Source organism: Mustelus asterias, chromosome 8 (assembly GCF_964213995.1).
Source record: "Mustelus asterias chromosome 8, sMusAst1.hap1.1, whole genome shotgun sequence".
Taxonomy (NCBI): Eukaryota; Metazoa; Chordata; class Chondrichthyes; order Carcharhiniformes; family Triakidae; genus Mustelus; species Mustelus asterias.
In genome coordinates this window covers 86,320,767-86,342,987 of record NC_135808.1, presented here as the reverse complement: position 1 = coordinate 86,342,987, position 22,221 = coordinate 86,320,767, and the positions used below count along the sequence as shown (strand labels likewise).

General features: G+C 44.0%; 1 protein-coding gene across 1 annotated transcript in view; it reads right to left on the bottom strand.

Annotated features, from left to right (window-relative positions):
• Positions 1 to 22,221, bottom strand: part of sgip1a (SH3GL interacting endocytic adaptor 1a) — a gene marked incomplete at its 5' end in the record, with an annotated part of 139,282 nt that overhangs the window by 32,375 nt on the left and 84,686 nt on the right. The window contains 2 exons of the mRNA XM_078219370.1: positions 15,190 to 15,316; positions 20,581 to 20,705. Coding sequence (XP_078075496.1) covers positions 15,190 to 15,316; positions 20,581 to 20,705 — 252 coding nt within the window. The remainder of the gene's footprint in view (positions 1 to 15,189; positions 15,317 to 20,580; positions 20,706 to 22,221) is intronic.

The window sequence follows — 22,221 nt, the reverse complement described above, 5'->3', positions numbered from 1 at the left end:
GGTCTGACAGTATCTGTGGAGAGAGAATAGAGCCAACATTTCGAGTCCAGATGATCAGCTCTGATGAAGGGTCATCTAGACTCGAAATGTTGGCTCTATTCTTTCCCCACAGGTGCTGTCAGACCTGCTGAGATTTTCCTGCATTTTCTGTTTTTGTTGCCTTTGGTTTAATCTTATTTCTCTAGAGTTCCTCCTTCATTGCTCTTCATCCAGTGAGGGAGGAGGATTGAAAGCACAACTGAATGGCAGAGACATAAATTTACACCATAGCCAATCTGTTCTTAACCAGCATCAACTTTGTTAGTCTGTGGTGGACATCAGAAACAGGTAAACACTGGCTGGGAAAATGGTAACGTGCAATGGCTCATTACACCCAAATCTACTTCAGGTTTTTGTTAAAAACTCTCAACAATGTTCATCAGCAGTTAATCATGCTGTGCTATTTGCAGTGTTTGTGAACTTGTCATTTATCAACCAGTTTCAACTTGAAGAGTGACTATCATTGGCAGGTATTTCTAACTCAATTACATCATGACATTTTAGCCAACAAGATCCTTTTCCATAAATTTCTTCATTTTCACAATCTTACATCAGTCTTACATTGAAGAGAGCCTGGAGTCCTGTTCTCATTGGAGATCAAACAGTGACTGCCTGAGTTCAGTTCCACAGGACAATATTACTAGTGGTAGCAGCTTGGGGGAGGTATTGTGAGATACCTCCCACCATTCCTCCCAGACGTTGGACAAAGGAGAGTTGGAACCTTGAGGTGTTTACCCCATTCTGAAAGTTACAAAGCCAATGTGTGGAGCAGACTGGGCTTGCCCCTCTTTGCTCCAATTTATGGTCCCCACAAGAGAGAAATACAAGATCCAAGCTGACAAGAAAAGACATTGCATCCGATCTTGGGCTTGACCTGATGCTTGATCTTAGCCAAAAGACTGAGGAGTGCACTCCTGCTACGATGCCTCTGATCACAGTTTCACTTCTGTCAGGTAAAGTAGGAGCTAGGATTCCTGTGTTCCAACAAGGAGGCCTCATTTAATCAACCAGAAACCACTGTGTTAGAATAGTTAACAGTGAAGCCATTAGCACCATTATTGGAGATTAGGGCTTGCCAGCTGCTGCCTTTGCTTATAACTGACTGGGTCAGAGAGCCCGTCTATTGGGGCATTGCGTTGGCACAGCTGGGATGTTTATTCGGTGGAAGGAATGTTACATTCCAGGATGTTTTAGGTGCGAGCCTTTTTTCATTTTGAAACTGCTCAGAAACTTCCAGAAACCGGCATATGACTAGCTGGAGACATCTTGTCAGCTCAGCAATTGTCCATTAAGAAAATACTCTATAAAGTAGTCCAGCTGATAAAGATATAAATATACATTTTCCTTCCCATCTTGACCATGACACCACATTGTCAAAGCTTCTTTCTTACTTCTGCCCACTCTTTTTCTAACTTATCAACGGTCTGGGGGTGTACCTCAACTACTTTTGAATTCAGTTCAATTGATCCATATTAGGCTCTGCAGGATCCAGGACTGAGGGAGAATTTTGGGCCGGTTGTGGATCTAAAGTGAAGTCAGCCATTCTGAGATTGATTGCCTTGCCTCCTGGAATTGTTTGGAACATTGTCTTCAGCCCCATTTATGGTTGTGTCTTTACAAAGATGTGGAGTTGCTGGCGTTCGACTTGGGTAGGCACAGTAAGTAGTCTCACAACACCAGGTTAAAGTCCAACAGGCTTATTTGGTAGCATGAGCTTTCGGAGCACTGCTCCTTCATCAGGTGAGTGATGAAGGAGCAGTGCTTTGAAAGCTCGTGCTACTAAATAAACCTGTTGGACTTTAAACTGGTCTTATGAGACTACTTACTGTGTCTTGACAAAGATAGGGGCTTGGATTTTCTGCTCCCGTTCTTAAAGGCATAATGCAACTGTCTGCCCTTAGGCCTGATAATCCCCATGACTCTGTTTCACAGAGACATGGCTCACTCCTGCTTAACTGGACTGTGCCCAACAACCAGAGGGCTTCTCAATCCACCGAATGGACCATATAGCGGCCTCAGGCAAGGCTAGGGAAGGTGGGGTCTGCCTTCTAATCAACACCTCTTGGTGCCTAGATGTAGCTACACTAGTGAGTTTCTGCTCCCCGAACTTACAATACCTGATGCTAAAATGCCGCCCTACTACCTTCTGCGAGAGTTCACCTCTGTTATCCTCTCAGCAGTTTACATCCCATCCCATGCGGACGCGAAGACTGCGCTGGACCAAATATACACCACAAGTAGCCTTGAGATGAAATATCCCGAGGCCTTGTTCATCGTGGCCGGAAACTTCAATCAGGCCAGGCTCAGGAGCGTCCTACCAAGACACCACCAATACGTCTCCTGTTCCACCAGTGGCCCAAATACCCTAGCCCACTGCTACACAAATATCAAACATGCCTACCACTCTATCACCCACCTACACTTTGGCAAATCAGACCACAAGGCTGTGATCCTGCTCCTGGCTTACAAGCAAAAACTGAAACAGGAGAATCTGTTAAAGAAAGTCACGCAATGTTGGTCTGAGGAATCGGATGATCTCCTATGGGACTGCTTAGAGTCAGTGCACTGGTTTAAAAACTCAATCATCACCCTGAACGAGTATGCCAATACAGTAACTGATTTCATTAGTAAGTGTGTAGATGACTACGTGCAAAAGAAGCAAATCCGTGTGTTTCCCAACAGAAACCATGGATGAACAGGGATATCCACTGTTTGCTGAAGTCCAGGCCTGAGGCGTTCAAGTCAGGCGACCCTGACCTATACAAGAAAACTAGACATGATCTACAGAGATCCATCAGAGATGCCAAAAGACAGTACTGGACCAAGCTAGAGTCCCACACGGACTCCCACTGCCTACGGCAAGGTCTGCAAAACACAACAGGCTACAAGATGAAGGCATGTAAAATCATCGTCACCAATGCACCCCTCCCAGATGAGCTCAATGCATTCTACACCCGTTTTGGGTAAGAAGTCAGTGAGAGCATGCCCTCCACCCCGGAAGCCTGGGATGAACTTGTATCCAAGGTCACCATTGCAGTCTTCAGAGCAGCCTTCTCGAAAGTCAACCCATGGAAAGCGACTGGCCCGGATGGGGTACCCGGACGAGCACTCAGATCCTGTGCGGACCAGCTGACAGGGGCATTCACAGACATCTTTAACCTCTCTTTGCAATAATCTGAGGTCCCTATCTGCTTCAAGAAGACAACCATTATCCCAGTACCAAAGAAAAGCCAGGCAGTGAGCCTTAATGACTATCATCCGGGGCTCTGACATCCATTATTATGAAGTGTTTCAAAAGGATAGCCATGGTACGAATCAAATCCGGCCTCCCAGATTGCCTGAATCCACTACAGTTTGCCTACCACCAAAACAGATCCGCAGCAGACGTCCTCTCCCTGGTCCTACACTCAACCCTGGAACATCTAGACAACAAAGACACCCATGTCAGACTCCTATTTATTGACTACAGCTCAGCCTTCAACACCATTATTCCTCAAGGGCTAGGGTATTTGGGCCTCTGGTGGAACAGGAGACGTATTGGTGGTGTCTTGGTAGGGCGCTCCTGAGCCTGGCCTGATTGAAGTTTCCGGCCACGATGAACAAAACTCATCTCCACACTCTGTGGCCTGGGGCTCAGCTCTTCTCGATCGTAGACTTCCTAATCCACAGACCACAATCAGTAAGGATAGGCAACAACACCTCTTCCACAATCATCCTCAACACTGGTACCCCACAAGGCTGTGTTCTCAGCCCCCTACTATACTCCTTATACACCTATGACTGTGTGGCCAAATTCCACTCCAACTCGATTTTTATGTTTGCTGACGACACCACCGTAGTGGGTTGGATCTCAAACAATGATGAGACAGAGTACAGGAAAGAGATAGAGAATCTGGTGAACTGATGCAGCAACAATAATCTCCCCCTCAATGTCAACAAAATGAAGGAGATAATCATTGATTTCAGGAAGCGTAGTGGATGGCATGCCCCTGTCTACATTAACAGGGATGAAGTGGAAATGGTCGACAGCTTCAAATTTCTAGGTGTCCAAATCACCAACAACCTGTCCTGGTCCCCCATGCCGACGTAATCGTTAAGAAAGCCCAAAATGCCTCTACTTTCTCAGGAGGCTGAGGAAATTTGGTATGTCTGCTACGACTCTCACCAACTTTTATAGATGCACCATAGAAAGCATCCTTTGTGAATGTTTCACAGCTTGGTATGATTCCTGCCTTGTCCAAGACAACAAGAAACTACAAAGGGTCGTGAACAAAGTCCAGTCCATCATGCAAACCAGCCTCCCATCCATTGACTCTGTCTACACTTCTTCCTGCCTCGGAAAAGCAGCCAACATAATCAAGAACTCCACGCACCCTGGACATTCTCTCTTCCACCTTCTTCCATCGGGAAAAAGATACAAAAGTCTGAGGACAGGTACCGACCAACTCAAGAACAGCTTCTTCCCTGCTGCCATCAGACTTTTGAATGGACCTACCTCGTATTAAGTTGATCTTTCTCTACATCCTAGCTATAACTGTAACATTACATTCTGTATTCTCTCATTTCCTTCTCTATGTACAGTATGCTTTGTCTGTATAGCGCGCAATAAACAATACTTTTCACTGTATATTAATACATGTGACAATAATAAATCAAATCAAATCAAATCAAAACATGATCCATTCACATTACCATGAATTATGGTTGAACTCCCGCAGTGTGCATCTGGCAGGCAGACCTGCCGAAGGAGTTTAGGTCAGTGCATTGATCAGAGGAGAGAGAGTCGTGCTCACACAATATAAGATTATTGTGAAGTATGATTCCATGAGTATGAATATGTCAGGACAGTAGATATCCTTCGAGTGAATCATTATGACATTGAACTTTCAATTTATTAAATTCAAATCCACCTTTCACCCATGGTGGGATTCAAACCCAGGTCCCCAGAGCATGACCTAGGGTTGCTGGATTATTAGTCCAGTGACAATACCACTGCCTCCCCATATCTGTTATGGTGGCACAGTGGTTAGCTTGCTGCCTCACAGCGCCAGGGACCCAGGTTCGGTTCTCGGCTTGGGCCACTGTCTGTGCGGAGACTGCACGTTCTCCCTGTGTCTGCATGGGTTTCCTCCAAATGCTCCTGTTTCCTTCACAGTCCGAAAGACATGCTGGTTAGGTGCATTGGCCATGCTAAATTCTCCCTCAATGTATCCGAACAGGCGACAGAGTATGGCGACTAGGGGATTTTCACAGTAAATTCATTGCAGTGTTAATGTAAGCCTACTTGTGACTTTTTTGCTGTGTACAGATTTGTAAGCATTAACAGTCCTCTGGTGTGTTGATATGGTGAATGTTGACAGGCTATTCCACTGGGTTGCTGGTGGGATAATCACAGCTGAATTTTAACCTATCTCATAATGGCTACACACAACTACTTTACACCGATCACTCGGACATAATCTGGAGGAGAAACTGAAATTGATTAATCTTCTCCATTGAGCATTGACACTATAATTAATTGCTGTCAGGGTTATTTTATTGCAAGAACTCTGTGAAATTGTGTATTAACCGTGGATATTGATTAGCATGAGATTTGCAATCGGCAGGTGTAAAATAAATGATCTTTTTCTTTGAAAGCCATGCCTACAGTTTTTATAATGAAAAAGAGCAGTTAAAATTAAATAGCAAGTTTAAATCATGTGCAGATAGAAAAGCATTTCCCCAAATTAAAGGAAAAGAAACACTTTAGGGTGGGATTTTCTGGCCGTGCTTGTCCCAAAACCGGAAAACCCCGCCCAAGGTCAATGGATCTTTGCACAGACCGCCCCCCTCCCCCCCTCCCGCTCCGATTCCCATGGCGGGCGGGACGGGGAAATTCTCCCCCTTGAGTATTTTCTCCCTATCAGGCATATTGTATACACAACCGATCACAAGGTTGCTGATAAATGGCCCTGATATTTTCGTCCGTCAGATGTGCACATTCGGCAGCCCCAGAACCAGGCGTGAAACAGGTTCCCGGCTGTGCTAGGCCCCAGATCACAATTTCATGCTGACTGGCCAACTAACAGGCAGCGAGTGTGAAATGCACTCAGTGAAAGGTGCTGCTGGGGGCAGGTGCCAGGAAAAGGAAACAATGTGCAGGGGCTGTGCTTCTACTGTGCCCCCTTCGCGGACAGCACTGCAGAGCTGTCTCAGGAAACCGCTGACCTATGAAAAGTAAATCGCGACAGGAGAACCATGCCACCAGTATTTAGGCAGCACATTCAAACACAAACCTCAGTCTCCAGACATCTTTTTAAATTTTATTCGCGCCCTGACATTTCATTCCAGCCGAGATCAAGGTTGAAGCTAAAACGTAAAGGCTGCCAGGCCAATCGGTCCACACGCCAACCGTAAAAGCAAACGGGCCAGATAAAATTGCATTCAATTGGCTCCTGAATGGCCTAAGTTGCCTGTGTGATTATTGGCAGACATGCGTCCCGCAGATGCCTGACAACTGAAATCTTGCACAAGTGCGTGTGATTTCGGCAGGATGCGCGCCCAAAGTCTTTTTGTGATGTGACACGCTTCCGGGTCAGGTGAGCGCCCACCCGAGCAATGTCAAATTCTGGCCAGGTAATTGGGAAAGCACCGCAAGGATGAACAGACAGGAAGACTGAAGGAAAGCTCCAGTCAGATATATCCAGACAATAGCAACACAGAGATTGTTATGATTAACGGATTTTGTAAATTAGATTGGTAATAGCACAATGGATGGAAGGAGAGAAAAGAGAGAGAATAGCTGGTCAAAATGAAACAAGAAAGGATGGAAGGACAGAGTGGGAACTGCACAACAACACTTTGTGTGGACTTCATTGTGAAATTGGGACTTGAGAGACTTACTGTGTCACAATAGGCAAAGAGCAAACATGGAACTGAATTGGTGAGTGTAGCACTCAGACAGAAGTAAAGATTTAATACTTCATTTATGTCAACAATGAGTGGGTGATTCAGGATGAATCTACTTCTAACCAGGATTGGCCAAAGCAGACAGCAGAGTTCAGTGCAGTTACTGTAACTCTCAAACTCCCACATATTGATCCCATCCTGTAATGAGTGGAATGTTTGCACAGATCACTGCCAAACCGTCACTCTCAAAACCATACGGCTTGACTGTAACTCTGTGTAAGTAGATGGGGTTTGAATGAGTTAAAATCTCCTCCTGTACCTCTGTGGTCATTATTGTAAATTACTTTCGGTCCCCTGCAGGTGTTTCCCTGAACCTTCCAAATACTAACATCAGTTTCCGATCCAAATGACACAAAAGCATGGTTTAATTTGTTTTTAAAATAAGAAGCATGAAACACATAAATCAATTCACACCAAATAAGTTGATAGGGTGCCGAAGGAATGGTTTTTAAGAAGTTCACTAAATTGTTAAAAATGTTTTCACTTTCCTACTGCAGGTATTATTTTGGAAAAGGCAATTCAAAAATCATTTTCTTGGAGAGATCCTAAACTAATTTTATAACTTCACAGAAACTGAAATGAACTAAAATGTGATTTGAGCTCTAGTCCAATGGCTGAAACAAGGGCAGTGCTACATCATCATGCTGTGTCTCTAGAATCCAAATTCCATTTGCAGTCTGTGCTATGTTAGCTGTTCTCAGCAGGGAGAGGGGTAACAGTATAACAATCGACCAATTTCCCTGGAACAAACAAACCGGACAAAACTCGAAGATAAAAGCCTTTGATATCAGCACAGGATTGTCCAGTTACATGTAGAGCAGCTGCTATAACTCTCAAAGCCTTTGAGGTTAAACTGAGAAGATTGCTTTAATCTTTTCTCTCTTTTGGTTTTCCATCAGCTTTTTTCTCCTTTCTCTGAAGTCACTGATTCCTTGCTGGCTGGGGTATGACTTCCAGAAGAGTGGTGCCAACCTTTGCCTCAATCAACTGACCATTGCGTAACTATTGGTGAAATTCTCTGCACTTAAACCCTGCTTGAACGGTGGGTCCATTTGGGAGTCGGGGACGTAATTCACTAATGGTCAGGAGTAAAGAAGGCAAATGGTATGTTGGCCTTCGTAGCGAGAGGACTTGAGTATAGAGATAGGGATGTTTTGCTGCAATTGTACAGGGCATTGGTGAGGCCACACCTGGAGTATTGCGTTCAGTTTTGGTGGCCTTATCTGAGGAAGGATGTCCTTACTATAGAGGGAGTGCAGTGGAGATTGCATGAAGCACATAAATCAGTTCACACAAAATAAGTTGGTAGGGTGCAGAAGGAATTTTTTTTTTTTTGGATCATTCGGGAGGCAGAGGGGGTGATAGATAGCAGTTATCGGGAAGTGGTAACACCTAAAAACAAAGCTAGTTGGGTGACAGTCAGGAGAGGGGAGGAAAGGGGATGTGTGGTTGTTCATAAATCAGTTCACACAAAATAAGTTGGTAGGGTGCAGAAGGAATTTTTCTTTTTTAAGTAGTTCACTAAATTATTGTTAAATAATGTTTTCACTTTCCTATTACAGGTATATTTTGGAAAAGATAAGTCAAAAATAATTTCCTTAAAGAGATCCTGAATAAATTTTACAATTTCATAGAAGTTGCTGATTCCTGGATTGGCAAATCTATCTTTTGAGGAGAAAATAAGTCAGTTAGGATTGTATTCATTGGAGTTTAGAAGAGTGAGAGGGGATGCATAGAAACTTATAAAATTCTAACAGGATTAGACAGAGTAGATTCGGAAAGAATGTTCCCAATGGTAGGAGAGTTCAGAACTAGGGATCATAGTTTGAGGATAAGGGGTAAACCTTTTTGGTGAGGTCAGGAGAAATTTCTTCTCCCAGAGAGTGGTTGTGTGAAATTCACTACCATAGAAAGTAGTTGAGGCCAAAATGTTGTGTAATTTCAATTAGATATAGCTCTTGGGGATAAATGGATCAAGGAATATGGGGGAAAAGCTGGATCAGGATATTGAATTTGATGATCAGCTATGATCCAAATGAATGGCAGAGCATGCTCGAAGGGCCGAATGGCCTAATCATGCTGCTATTTTCTGTTTCTGTTTCCCAAAGCCACATATTAACTTTTCACCTCTGGTTTCCTTGAACAATCAAGGAAGGCGGGTAGGATGACAGCTCCATTCTGTCAAAGAAAGGATTCCTAATTGAAGAAACTATGGCATGGGTTCTATCAGCTCACTTACACTTGGATTTTTGTGGTTTCAATAACCACAATAATAGAATGGAAACCTGCTACTTAGGTCCATCACTCTTACCTGTTGGTCCCTTGCAGTATCTGAGAGTCTGCAATGAGGCAAGTTCTACCAGAACACGAGGAAGAGAACAACCTTTTATTTTTCTAACTCTTCTTATCTTGTTGGGAGTTTGGGTGGAGAGGATGGCAGTTAGGGCAGTTCAATGCTCCTCTTGCAGGATGTGGGTGTTATGGTAAGGGACACCATTAGTGACCCTGCTGACTTCATTTGTAGGAGGTGCACCCAGCTCCAGCTCCTCACAGACTGCCTTAGGGAATTGGAGCTGGAACTGGATGAACTTTGGATCATTCGGGAGGCAGAGGGGATGATAGATAGCAGTTATCGGGAAGTGGTAACACCTAAAAACAAAGCTAGCTGGGTGACAGTCAGGAGAGGGGAGGGGAGGAAACAGTCAGTGCAGGGATCCCGTGTGGTTGTTCCCCTCCAAAATAAGTATACCGTTTTGGATACTGTGGGGGGGGGGGGAATGACCTTCCAGTGGTAAACCACGGTGACCAGGTCTCTGGCACGGAGTCGGGCTCTGTGGCTCAGAAGGGAAAGAGGGAGAATAGGAGAACAATAGTACTGGGGGACTCAATAGTTAGAGGCACAGACAGGCGGTTCTGTGGGCACAAACGAGACTCCAGGATGGTAGTCTGCCTCCCTGGTGCCAGGGTCCTGGATGTCTCTGAGCGGGTAGGAAGCATCCTAAAAGGGGAGGATAATCAGACAGACGTCATTGTCTACATTGGTACAAATGACGTAGGCAGAAAGAGCAGAGAGGTCCTGAGAGAGCAATTCAGGGAGTTAGGTAGAAGGCTAAAAAGCAGGACCTCTAGGGTAGCAATCTCTGGATTACTCCCCGTGCCACGTGCTAGTGAGGCTAGGAACAGGGAGATTGTGCAGCTCAACACGTGGCTAAAGAACTGGTGCAGGAGGGAGGGTTTCAGATTCGTGGATCACTGGGAAGTCTTCCAGGGAGGACGGGACCTGTACAAGAAGGACAGGTTACACCTGAACTGGAGGGGCACCAATATCCTGGCTGGGAGGTTTGCTAGTGTGGTGCGGGTGGGTTTAAACTAATGTGGCAGGGGGGTGGGGATCAGAACAATAAGTCAATAAGCGTAGAGACTGGGGACGAGCATGGGGCCAAGACAAGGCTACCTAAGAGGAAGAGCAATCTAGGGGAGGATGAACTCAGTGGGCCTGGAGGTCTGGAGTGCATCTGCTTCAATGCAAGGAGCGTAATGGGCAAGACAGATGAACTTAGAGCCTTAATGCTTGCGCGGAACTTGAATGTGGTTGCAGTGATGGAGACTTGGTTAAAAGGACAGGACTGGCAGCTGAATATTCTGCAGTATAAGTGTTTTAGGCGAGACAGAGGAGGGGCTAGAAGAGGTGGGGGAGTAGCAATACTGGTTAGGGAGCATATTACAGCGGTACAGAGGATGGACAATTTGGAAGGATCATGTAACGAGACACTGTGGGTAGAGCTCAGAAACAGGAATGGCGCAGTCACTATGCTGGGGGTATACTACAGGCCTCCCAACAGCCCATGGGAAGTTGAGGAACGGATATGTAAGGAGATTCTGGACAGGTGCAGAAAAAATAGGGTTGTTGTAGTGGGAGACTTTAATTTCCCTCATATACACTGGAAATCCTTAGGGCTGGGGGTCCGGACGGGGAGGAATTTGTGTCCAGGAATATGTCCAGGAAGGTTCTTTGGAACAATATGTTGATAGTCCCAACTAGAGAGGGGGCTATACTGGACCTAGTACTGGGGAATGAGCCTGGTCAGGTCATCAAAGTTTCAGTGGGGGAACATGTGGCAAACAGTGACCACAATTCTGTAAACTTTCGGATAGTCATGGAAAAGGATAAGTGTTGTCCTATGGGTAAGGTGCTGAATTGGGGGAAGGCTAACTACAGCCGGATTAGGCAGGATTTGGTGGCTGTTGATTGGGAGAGGCTGTTCGAGGGCAAATCCAAATCTGGCATGTGGGAGTCTTTTAAGAAGCAGTTGATAGGGCTGCAGGACAGGCATGTGCCTGTAAAGAGGAAGGATAGGAAAGGTAGGATTCGAGAGCCGTAGATAACCAGTGAAATTGTGGGTCTAATCAAAAAGAAAAAAGAGGCATACATAAGGTCCAGGCAGCTAAAAACAGATGAAGCACTGGAGGAATACAGAGAAAGTAGAAAAGAACTCAAACAGGGAGTTAGAAGGGCAAAAAGGGGTCACGAAATGTCCTTGGCAGACAGGATTAAGGAGAATCCCAAGGCATTTTATACATACGTTAGGAACAAGAGGGTTGTCAGAGAAAGAGTCGGACCTCTCAAGAACAAAGAAGGGAATTATGCTTAGAACCCAAGGAAGTAGGTGAGATCCTAAATGAATACTTTGCATCAGTATTCACACAGGAGAGGGACACGTTGATTGGTAGTGTCTCAGAGGGATGTGTAGACCCGTTAGAACAAATCGCAATTACAAGGGAGGAAGTGTTAGGTGTTTTAGGAAGCATTAAGGTAGACAAATCCCCAGGGCCAGATGGCATCTGTCCTAGATTGATGACAGAGACAAGAGATGAAATTGCTGGGTCTCTAACAGAAATCTTTGTTTCTTCATTGGACACAGGTGAGGTCCCAGAGGATTGGAGGATAGCAAATGTGGTCCCGTTATTTAAGAAGGATGGCAAGGATAATCCGGGTAATTATAGACCAGTGAGCTTGACGTCCGTGGTAGGGAAATTGTTGGAGAAGATTCTTAGAGATAGGATCTATACACATTTAGAACTGAATAATCTCATTAACGATAGACAACATGGTTTTGTACGAGGGAGGTCATGCCTCACAAATTTGGTTGAGTTTTTTGAGGAGGTGACAAAAAATGGTTGACGAGGGAAGGGCCATGGATGTCGTCTACATGGATTTTAGTAAAGCATTTGACAAAGTCCCTCATGGCAGGCTGGTGCAAAAGTTTAAATCTCACGGGATCAAAGGTGAACTAGCTAGATGGGTGGAGAACTGGCTTAGCCATGGAAGGCAGAGGGTAGCAGTGGAGGGGTGTTTTTCTGATTGGAGGTCTATGACTAGTGGTGTTCCGCAGGGCTTTGTACTGGGACCTCTGCTGTTTGTAATATCTATATATAAATGATTTGGAAGAAGATGTAGCTGGTCTGATTAGTAAGTTTGCGGACGACACAAAGATTGCTGGAGTTGCGGATAGTGATGAACATTGTCAGAGGATACAGCAGGATATAGATAGGCTGGAAAATTGGGCAGAGAAATGCCAGATGAAATTTAATCCAGATAAATGAGAAGTGATGCATTTTGGTAGATCTAATGCAGGGGGGAGTTATACAATAAATGGCAGAACCATCAGGAGTATAGACATACAGAGGGATCTGGGTGTGCAAGTCCACAGATCCTTAAAGTTGGCAGCACAGGTGGAAAAGGTGGTGAAGAAGGCATATGGCATGCTTGCCTTTATTGGATGGGGCATAGAGTATAAAAGTTGGCATATTATGTTGCAGTTATATAGAACGTTGGTTAGGCCACATTTGGAATAGTGGGTCCAGTTCTAGTCGCCATACTACCAGAAGGACGCAGAGGCTTTGTAGAGAGTGCAGAAAAGGTTTACCAGGATGTTGCCTGGTATAGAGGGTATTAGCTATGAGGAGAGATTGAGTAAACTAGGGCTGTTCTCCCTGGAAAGATGGAGGTTGAGGGGCGACCTAATAGAAGTTTATAAAATTATGAAGGGCACAGATAGGGTGAACAGTTGGAAGCTTTTTGCCAGGTCAGAAATGACAAACACAAGGGGTCACAAGTAGGGGGGGCAAAGTTCAATACAGTTATGCGGGGGACGTATTTTACACAGAGGGGGGGCCTGGAATGCACTACCAAGCAAGGTGGTTGAGGCAGATACGCTAGGATCATTTAAGACTTATCAAGATAGCCACATGAACAGACTGGGAATAGAGGGATACAAATGGATGGTCTAGTTAGGAACACATGATTGGTGCCGGGCTGGAGGGCCGAAGGGCCTGTTCCTGTGCTGTATTGTTCTTTGTTTTGTTCGCTCTCATCAAGTGTGGATGGAAGTGGTGAGAACATAAGCAACATGAGTGTGGTTCCTCCAACCTGAGGACAGTGCAGCATGGGATTCAGGACCTCAGAAGGGTAGGAAAGATGAGTGGTGTAACAATTTCTGGTGCCAAACTCCATCCTCTGACTTGTTCAGTATTGACTTGCACAGCCCTCCTCAGAAGAACACATCTTACAGCCCCAACAGAAACATGCAGCTGAATGTGAGTTAAGTTACTAGATAGGTGATGTGCCTTCCAAGACACTGGCAACCACCAATCAAGCAGTGAAAGCATTCTCTAAGTGAAGTGATTTGAACAGCAATCTCTCAAGGGCCATGGCTGGAGCTCCTCAGTGTAATTGATCAAAGCCTTCCCAATTTGTCAGTTTCACTGAAGAAGCTCTTCGTGCTGTGCACTATTTGGTGATCTACTAATACATTGGGAAACATGTACACTGGCTGAGAAGTGCAGAATGGAGGGTAAAACCATTCTTAATTGTTTTTTAATTACCTGAATAGTTGACCTGACACCCAAGGGGGTTCCCCACATGCCTTCAGTCCTGCCCTGCAGAAACCGAGAAGAGGCCGGGCTAAGGTCAGTCTCCTGACCCAATGTCAGTTTTAGGGTACTTGATTCTGTGCATGCACACAAACCTGTCTCCCTCTGCCTGGGAGAATTCCCCACCCACTGAGTGCAGACTGGTTATTTGATCACAGGGGTGCAGTAAAAATACCCAGATCTTTATTTCCATCAAGGTCACTTTGATCAAGTGTGGAAACCCTGGATCTTTTTTCCTCTGAGAAACCCAGGAGCAGCGTAGCCATTGCATTGTGTATCCCTTACAGTCAGTCTGACTTGGATCATTAACTTTGCACAAACCTGGACCTTCTGATGTGTGTGGTTCAGCAACCCATTGCTTTAACCAACTGAGTCTTTGGTTGAGTTCTTGAAAATACTTTGCAAGTATGGACATTAATTCATCTAACATGGAGTTAAATCAGTTCCTTTCTCACCAGTACACACTTATATAATATAGGACACAGACAATTTTGCTTTAAAAAGAATGCTAATCCAAGTGAATAAAGTAGTTGATAATATTTCTAAGCAGCAATCACTCAGTAACATAAATTCTTATCAGTTCTTTCAAATTATACAAGTTTATTGCAGGCACCTGCTGACTGTTGCGACGCTGCATTATGCTCACCCTCAGAATGGGAATGAAAAATATTTCCTGCATGTTGTATTTAAATTCAAGAAACCATTGTTTCTTGGGAGACATCCAGTTTTGCCATAAGGTGCTGAGTTCAGATCAGTTATGGCTCCACAAATGCTGGTTGCCCTTTTGTACCTTTCTCAAAGACCAGCCCATGAGCCCAAACGGGATTTGAGTACCAACTGGCTAGTCGCCTGGGAGACATCACATGTAGCCTGATTCTGTCCACACCGACAACATTCATACACGTACACTTTCCAACAGGAGTCACTCTATAGCAATCAGGACTTGAGAGAAAACAATGGGGGGGCGGGGGGGGGGAGGCAAGGTACAGTTCCCCACTATTTAACACAGGCGGCACTGAGGCAAATTGCAACAAACCTATTGCCACTGAGCTAACTCAGGACAGATTGGGATTAATATATTTTTAACTCGTAGCAACTAAGAACAGTTTTCACATGTGCGTTTATTTTACGCATGCAGAAACATGAAAGAAGACAGCTATTTCAAAAATAAACCTTTGAAAATAGTTTCCTGAAGTCAAACAACGGCATTTATTACATGTTTCAATGTCATACAGACACATAAAGAAAGGTTAAGGAGAATATTTTTACCGACTGTAGGAGTGGTGGCAGCACTCAGTGAGTTAGTCGATGATATGGAGGAAGTGCTTTCTGCTCGAGCTAATGGTGCTACAGGTGGAGGACTAGATGAATGTATTGGAGGGCTAAAAGACCTGGACTGGAAAACACAAACCAAAAAATTGCTGGTTATTGAATTGTGCCTTCTACAGATCAAATTATACATTACCACACCAGGTTTCTAAATAAACATTTCATCAACGAATTATGAGGTTCATAAGATGTAAGAAATGAAACTCATAGTAAGCTTGAAATTATACTAATTTTTCCTCCTATTTCCTCTCTTGAAGATAAGGGCTTTTGTGCTGTGTAGTTCTGTGGGTGCCGGCCACCCTCCAGAGCTCCCAAGTCCACTTACTTTGCATGTGGATCAAGACATGGAGTGTTTGCAGATTATTTAACTGTGATTAGCATCTCAGCCAAGCCTGACATTGACTTTATCCAATAGCTCAAGCACAGAATCACAGGGAAGCAATCGGGAGGTGAAAAATTGGCTGCTATTTTCCCTAAGGAGCCAATTTCATCATGACTGTTATTCCACTGAAAGCAGCTAACTTACAGCAGAACCAGATGGCAAATTATTCAGCAACAACAACCTGTGGTTATATTGCAGCCAAACAAATTTAATTCCAAACATGGTCCTTCACAGGAGCTTAGGCAAACACATAACTGGAAGTTGACCAAAATTTTCATCAAACAGGTAGGATAAAGGAGCATCTTACAGGATGAAAAAGAGGTGAAGAGGGGTCGGGAAGGAATTGCAGATTTTAGGACCCAGGTATGGGTATTCTCCACCAGTGTTGGAGAAACTGGGGAAGTGTAGGAGACCTGTATTAAGGGAGGACAGAGATCTTGGAGGAGATTGAGAGAGATAAAGTAAAATCTTTGTTATCCAGTGTGCTCCAGGAATGGCAGGTACTGGTTCATCAAATATGCCAGTTAACTGAGATATATGGTGATTTGCACATTTTCATTCAATGAGAAAGCTCCAGGATAATCACGCAAACGTTGAGGTCTTGACAGCTGCAGGGTGCGTGAATCGGGTGAGTGGAGCCAAGGGGAGATTGTGCTGCAGAGCTGTGGGAGGCTGAGATCGGAGGAAGGATAGGCTGCCAATAACTATTATTGGCGAGATAAAATCTTCAGTCAAATAAATGGGGCGGCCCGGTGGCACAGTGGTTAGCACTGCTGCCTCACAGCGCCAGGGACCTGGGTTCAATTCCGGCCTCGGATCGCGGTTTGTGTGGAGTTTGCACATTCTCCCCGTGTCTGCATGGGGTTTCCTCTGGATGCTCCGGTTTCTTCCCACAGTCCAAAGATGTGCGGGCTAGGTTGATTGGCCATGATAAATTAACCTGAGTGTCAGTTTAGCAGGGTAAATATGAGGAGTTGCGGGAATGGGGCCTGAGTGGGATTGTGGTTGGTGCAGACTCAATGGGCCAAATGGCCTCCTTCTGTACTGTAGGGATTCTATGGTAATTCTATGAAAAATTTAAAACAGACCCAACCCCAGCATTCCGATTAATAGAGAATGGTTAGTAGAGTGATGGATAACAGAAATGTTATTGTAACAGGCTGTGGTGAAGGATTCAGAAGGGAAAAAATTCATTAAAAAAAGGTCATAAGGGAAAAAATTGGCAAGATATTTGTAAATGACAAAGTCAGGTGGAACTCTCTTATCCGAGAGGTATTTATACATTTATGGACAAAGTTACCAAAGTAGATGGGTTTGAGATTATTAAGTAGGAGATTATGGGTCGGATTTTCATCACCAAGGTGGGTAGCAGAAGTCAGGAAAATTCCTGGCTTGGCCCGCTGCCTCGGGAGAAAGTGCAGGATCTTCATTGCCAGGCTGGATTTGGGCCAGCTAACCTGAGAAAGAGGTCAGTGGCAGCCACAGGGACCGACGGGTGCTGAGGCAGGCTATTTAAAAGCAGTGCAGATCTTGGAGGAGATTAAGAGAGATAAAGTAAAATCTTTGTTATCCAGTGTGCTCCAGGAATGGCAGGTGCTGGTTAATCAAATATGCCAGTAGAATAACAGTCAGTGGAATAACTTCAGTGCAGTGGACCTTCATCCCAGTTAAAATAAAAATACTCCTGACACACCCCTCACCTCCCAGTCTCCCCATACTCCATTCATGCCACTTCATGCTCCCAATGACCTCCTATGGCTCTTCATGCTTCCTATGCTAAGCTATAGCACTTCCATGCTCATTGACCCACAATACACTCTATAGAACTAATGAACCCTATAGGGACAATAGGCTGTTAAAAAAAAAAGTTCATTTAAAAAACAATTCATTCATTTTATTTTACACACTGGAAAGTGAAGTCGTTTTCTCAACAGGCCAATAAAAGTATAATCTAAACCCTTTGAAGTATCAATAACAGATACTGCAAGCGCTTGAAACTTCAATGTTTTGTAATTAGTCATTGTGAAATTGGCAGAACAGAGCAGAGAGCTAGTGCTGTCAATCAAGTGTCAATCAGGGGCTCAGATGACTCAACAGTCTACTGGATTTCTGGACACTCTGCCAAGCCTAATTATATATTCTTTGCAGGGAGAGTCCAGACGACATTAGAGTGCTAATACACCTGAACCCCAGGGGAAACATCGCCTGATTTGTAGTTCTGGATCTCTGATCTCTACCGTCAATCCCACAATGTTTATTTGAAAAGTACACTGCGTAAATGGGCATTGACATACCTTGGCATAAATGCATGATGGGCCATGGGGGGGGGGGGGGGGGGTGGGTGGAGGGACATAGATAGGCATCGGGGGATGAGGCACCATGGGGGTGGGTGGAGAGCCATAGCTTGACATGGGGGCTTGAGGAGCCATGGATTCGCCTTTTAAAAATTCCTCTCTTGCAGACCTCTTTGGTACCATGGACCATGACTCTTTAATCACCTGGTCCACATTAACAGAAATTGCAAAGGAGTAGGAAATGCTCTTCTCTGCAATAGAGTGAGCCAGGTCAGGAGCCTTGGGTTTGCGCTTTTGACTTAAACCTATCCGTAATATTTAAAGGCACTCCTGAAAATTAGACAGCGGAAATGGGGTCGGAAATCGTGGAACCAGGACGTACTCGCCATTTTTAAAGGTCTCCTGGGTCATCCCAACTTGGTGATTATCCACCCCTGGGGGATATATTAAAAAAGTGAGATTGAGATCTATTTTAAAATGTGCTATTATGGACTTCTCTAAGTTCCAAAAGAATCTCTTGAAGCTGAATTCTCTGATTTGGGTACAAAATCATTGAGATGATGGACCAGCGGAGCTCAAGTGCTCATGAATATTGCCACAAGTCTCTCGATGGACATGGCTTATTGCTTCCTAAGCTCCTATTAAGTTTGTATTGTAAGGGTTCCCATAAGATGCACTTCACTTTTCAGCTCTTTCTGCTGTGTTGGATCAATTGCATATCAATTTCCAAGGGATTCACAGATAAGTTGTTAATTTAGGTTCTTATAAACATTACTGTTACAGAAGAAAAATATTCCCCAAAATTGTTTTCTATAAGTGGTAACCAAAATTAATAACAAGAGTCAATACTAAAAAGAGTATCGCAAAACTAGATGATAGAAAAGGCTAAAAAAAACCTCAGGAACTTAAAGTAGTCTCTCTTGCTGCTGGAGCACGTTTAGATACATTTCAGATGGGTAAAAGCCTATCACAAGTGTACAGAAAACCAGACTGAATTTATGCACTGTAAAATTTAAATAAAAATTGCATCCGCTTTAGATTAATTTAAGAGGCCTGGAGGAAGCTTGTCCTTGGTTGCTTTTATGTAGTGTTTTTAAAAAAAGTATTTCAAAGTGCTTTGCATGAACATTATCAAACCATGTTTGACACAGAGCCACATGAAGAGAAATTAGGGTACAGTAGCATTGGGGTTGCATGGTGGCATAGTGGTTCGCACTGCCACTTCACATTTCGAGGAATCTGGGTTCAATCCTGGCCTTGGGAGACTCTATGTGGAGTTTGCACATTCTCCCCATGTCTACGTGGGTTTTCTCCGGGTGCTCCGGTTTCCTCCTACACTCCAAAGATGTGCAAGTTAGTTGGATTGGCCATGCTAAATTGCCCCTTAGGTTAGATAGATTAGCCATGGGAAAGGTGTGATGTTACGGGGATAGGGTGGGGGAGAGGGCTTGGGTAAGATACTCTGTCAGAGAGACGGTGCAGACTCAAGAGGCCAAATGGACTCTTCTGCACTGTAGGTGTTCTATGATTCTATGGTTTTATTAGGAATCACGAAACCTGCTCCAGTATTTTATTTTATTTATTTAATCCAGAGATGTGTGTTCAAATCCCACAAAGGAAGCTGGGGAATTTAAACTAAGTTAATGAAATAAATCTGGAATAAAAAACTATGCATTAATGGTGGATATGAAGCTAGCAGATGGTCATTAAAAACCCAACTGGTTCACTGATGTCTCTTAGGAAAGAAAACCTATTGCCCTTTCCTGATCTGTCCTTTGTGTGATTCTTAATTCTCCGCTGATTTGGTCTAACAAGCCTCTCAGTCATATCAAAAACTGCTACAAAAAAAACTGTAATACACATGGACTGCAAAAGGTAGTTCAAAAAGGTGGTTGACAGACATAAAAATAGTGATAGACAATAAATGGCCTTCCCAAAGCACCCACATGCCTAAAGTAAATTTTTAAAAATTAGGATGTGACCAAAAGCTTGATCTAAGAGATAGGTTTCAATAGGACATCTTCCTGGAGAGAGATAGAGGTTTAGGGAGGTTATTCCAGAGCTTGAGTCCCAGGAAGGTGAAGGCCATAAATATTGGAATGAGTACACAAGAGGTCAGATTTGGAGAAATGCAAGATATTCTCAATGCATGGATGGGGTCTGCAGAGTGGGGTAAGGTCTAGAGGGCCTACTATTTAACAAAACATCTGGGGCAAAGTCCAAGAGAACTGAGATAGGTATTTTAAGTTGTAGCCAACTCCTATCTGACTCCATCCACAACCACCACCATTGCCCACAAAATTGTACCTTTCTGGACACTTTTTCCCGAGGTGGGACATTTCCCAACTTGAGCTAGCAACCTCAGTGGTGAAAGTTAGCCTACGTCTTGATTGTAATGCAGAGTCAATACCATGACAGGATGTGATTGGGCTTCACCTATGCTCTTACAAAGAATAGCTGGTCCAGCCTATGTTTAAAGGTTGTCGCAAAACGTATTCTGTCTTTTGTAAGCTATTGCTGTCCAGGCCACCATGGCTCTGAACCCCAAAGAGATGAAGTGCAAGAAATGGCTTTCACACTGAAGCTTCTCTTTTTGCTACATTTCCAGTAACATTTGAATTATAATGAATATGATAGGAACACACCAAAACATACCATGTCGGTAACACCAGGCTTTCCAGGAGGCAGTTTAGGCCGCGATGGAGGGCGAGGAGGTGGTGGAGGAGGAGTGTTACTGGTCATGCCCGATGGTGTTGCTGGACGGGCAGGAGATGAAGAACCTAAAAATAAGTAGACATAGTTTAAAATTTTACAAGTCAAGGAGGAAACCTCAGCATGAGGTGTGTGGGGAGTTCCTGTCCCTCCTGGCCCACAAAGAGTCCAGATGAAACTTTGTGAATCTTCCCTTGGCCTTCTCTGATCATTCTGTGATTTCGCTACGACCCTCCACCATCATAGCTCAGTTGTTGAGCTTAGCCTACATGTAGGACTTCTAAACTGCGGCACCAATGGAGTTATTGGACCATCTCTTTCCACATAAAGCCAGTCTCCAACTTCCAGGATAAATGGCCTTCCTGTGCCCGAATTTAGGCAAATAAGAGGGCAAGGCCCGTAAAAACAAAGAGAACCTGGGAATGTGTTGTGCATTCCTCCCCCTCTCACCATTCCCACCCCCCCGACCCCTCCCACACCTCCCTCCCAGCACCCTATAATTGCTACTTGGAATTTAAAATTTACATCATTGACTCCCATTGTACTTCCAGCAGTGTTGGCAACAGTCTGCCACATCGCAAGACGGCCATTTTTTTGTACATGAGTCAACAGTCAGTTTGGTGCATGCCAGAAGACTATTCAAATGTCTAACTGAATACAATTGTTACGTCAGTGTCAAGAAAAGTAAAATTATAAACAAAATTAGGAAAACAGGTATTGAAGTTCTTGAATTTCCTCAAGTAGCCACCTTAGGATGATTGGGCTTGGAAGGAGGCCAGTGCAAATTACTCCAATACTACCTGGACTCCTAAAGGCTAAGCTATGAGGAGAGATTAAGCAAACTAGGGTTATATGGCTTGGAATTTAGAAAGTTAAGGGGTGATCTGATCGCAGATTTCAAGATATTAAGGGGAACAGATAGCGTAGAGAGGGAGAATCTGTTTCCTCTGGTTCAAGGGTCTAGAATTCAGGGACCTGGTCAAAAGACTAGAGCCAAATCTTTCAAGAGTGAAATTAGGGAACATTTCTTCATACAAAATATGGTAGAACTCTTTTCCACCAGATCATAGCTAGATCAACTGTTAATTTTTAGACAGATTGATAGATTTTTGTCGATTAATACTATTAGAGTATCTGGTGCAAAGGTTATATGAAGTTTGGTTGCAGACTATAGGCTTGTTAAATAGCAGAACAGGTTGAAGGGGATAATTAGAGTAAAACTCTTGTTTCTATGTTCTTTGTATTTAAAAAATTTTTTCAAAAAGGGTTTCCTATGTTATTTGTCCTTTAAGCCCTGACTCAAATTTAAGCGCACTTTATCAGCAAGTACTATACTTTTCCTTTCGTACCTTAGTTTTCAAGCTGGCTTCAGATTCGGGCAAAACGCTATCAGTTCTTTTCAATTAATTTAATTTTTTCCTCCTCTTTTGAGGTGCTGACTCTCGTTGTTCTTCGTATATGTGAGGTTAAGCAGCAATTATTGGCAGACTACTCAACTGCGAACTGTCAAGTCCAATGTTCACAAATGGTATGAGTGGGGAGAACTTCAACTTCTGGCAATGGTGTAAAATGGATGGCATTGAT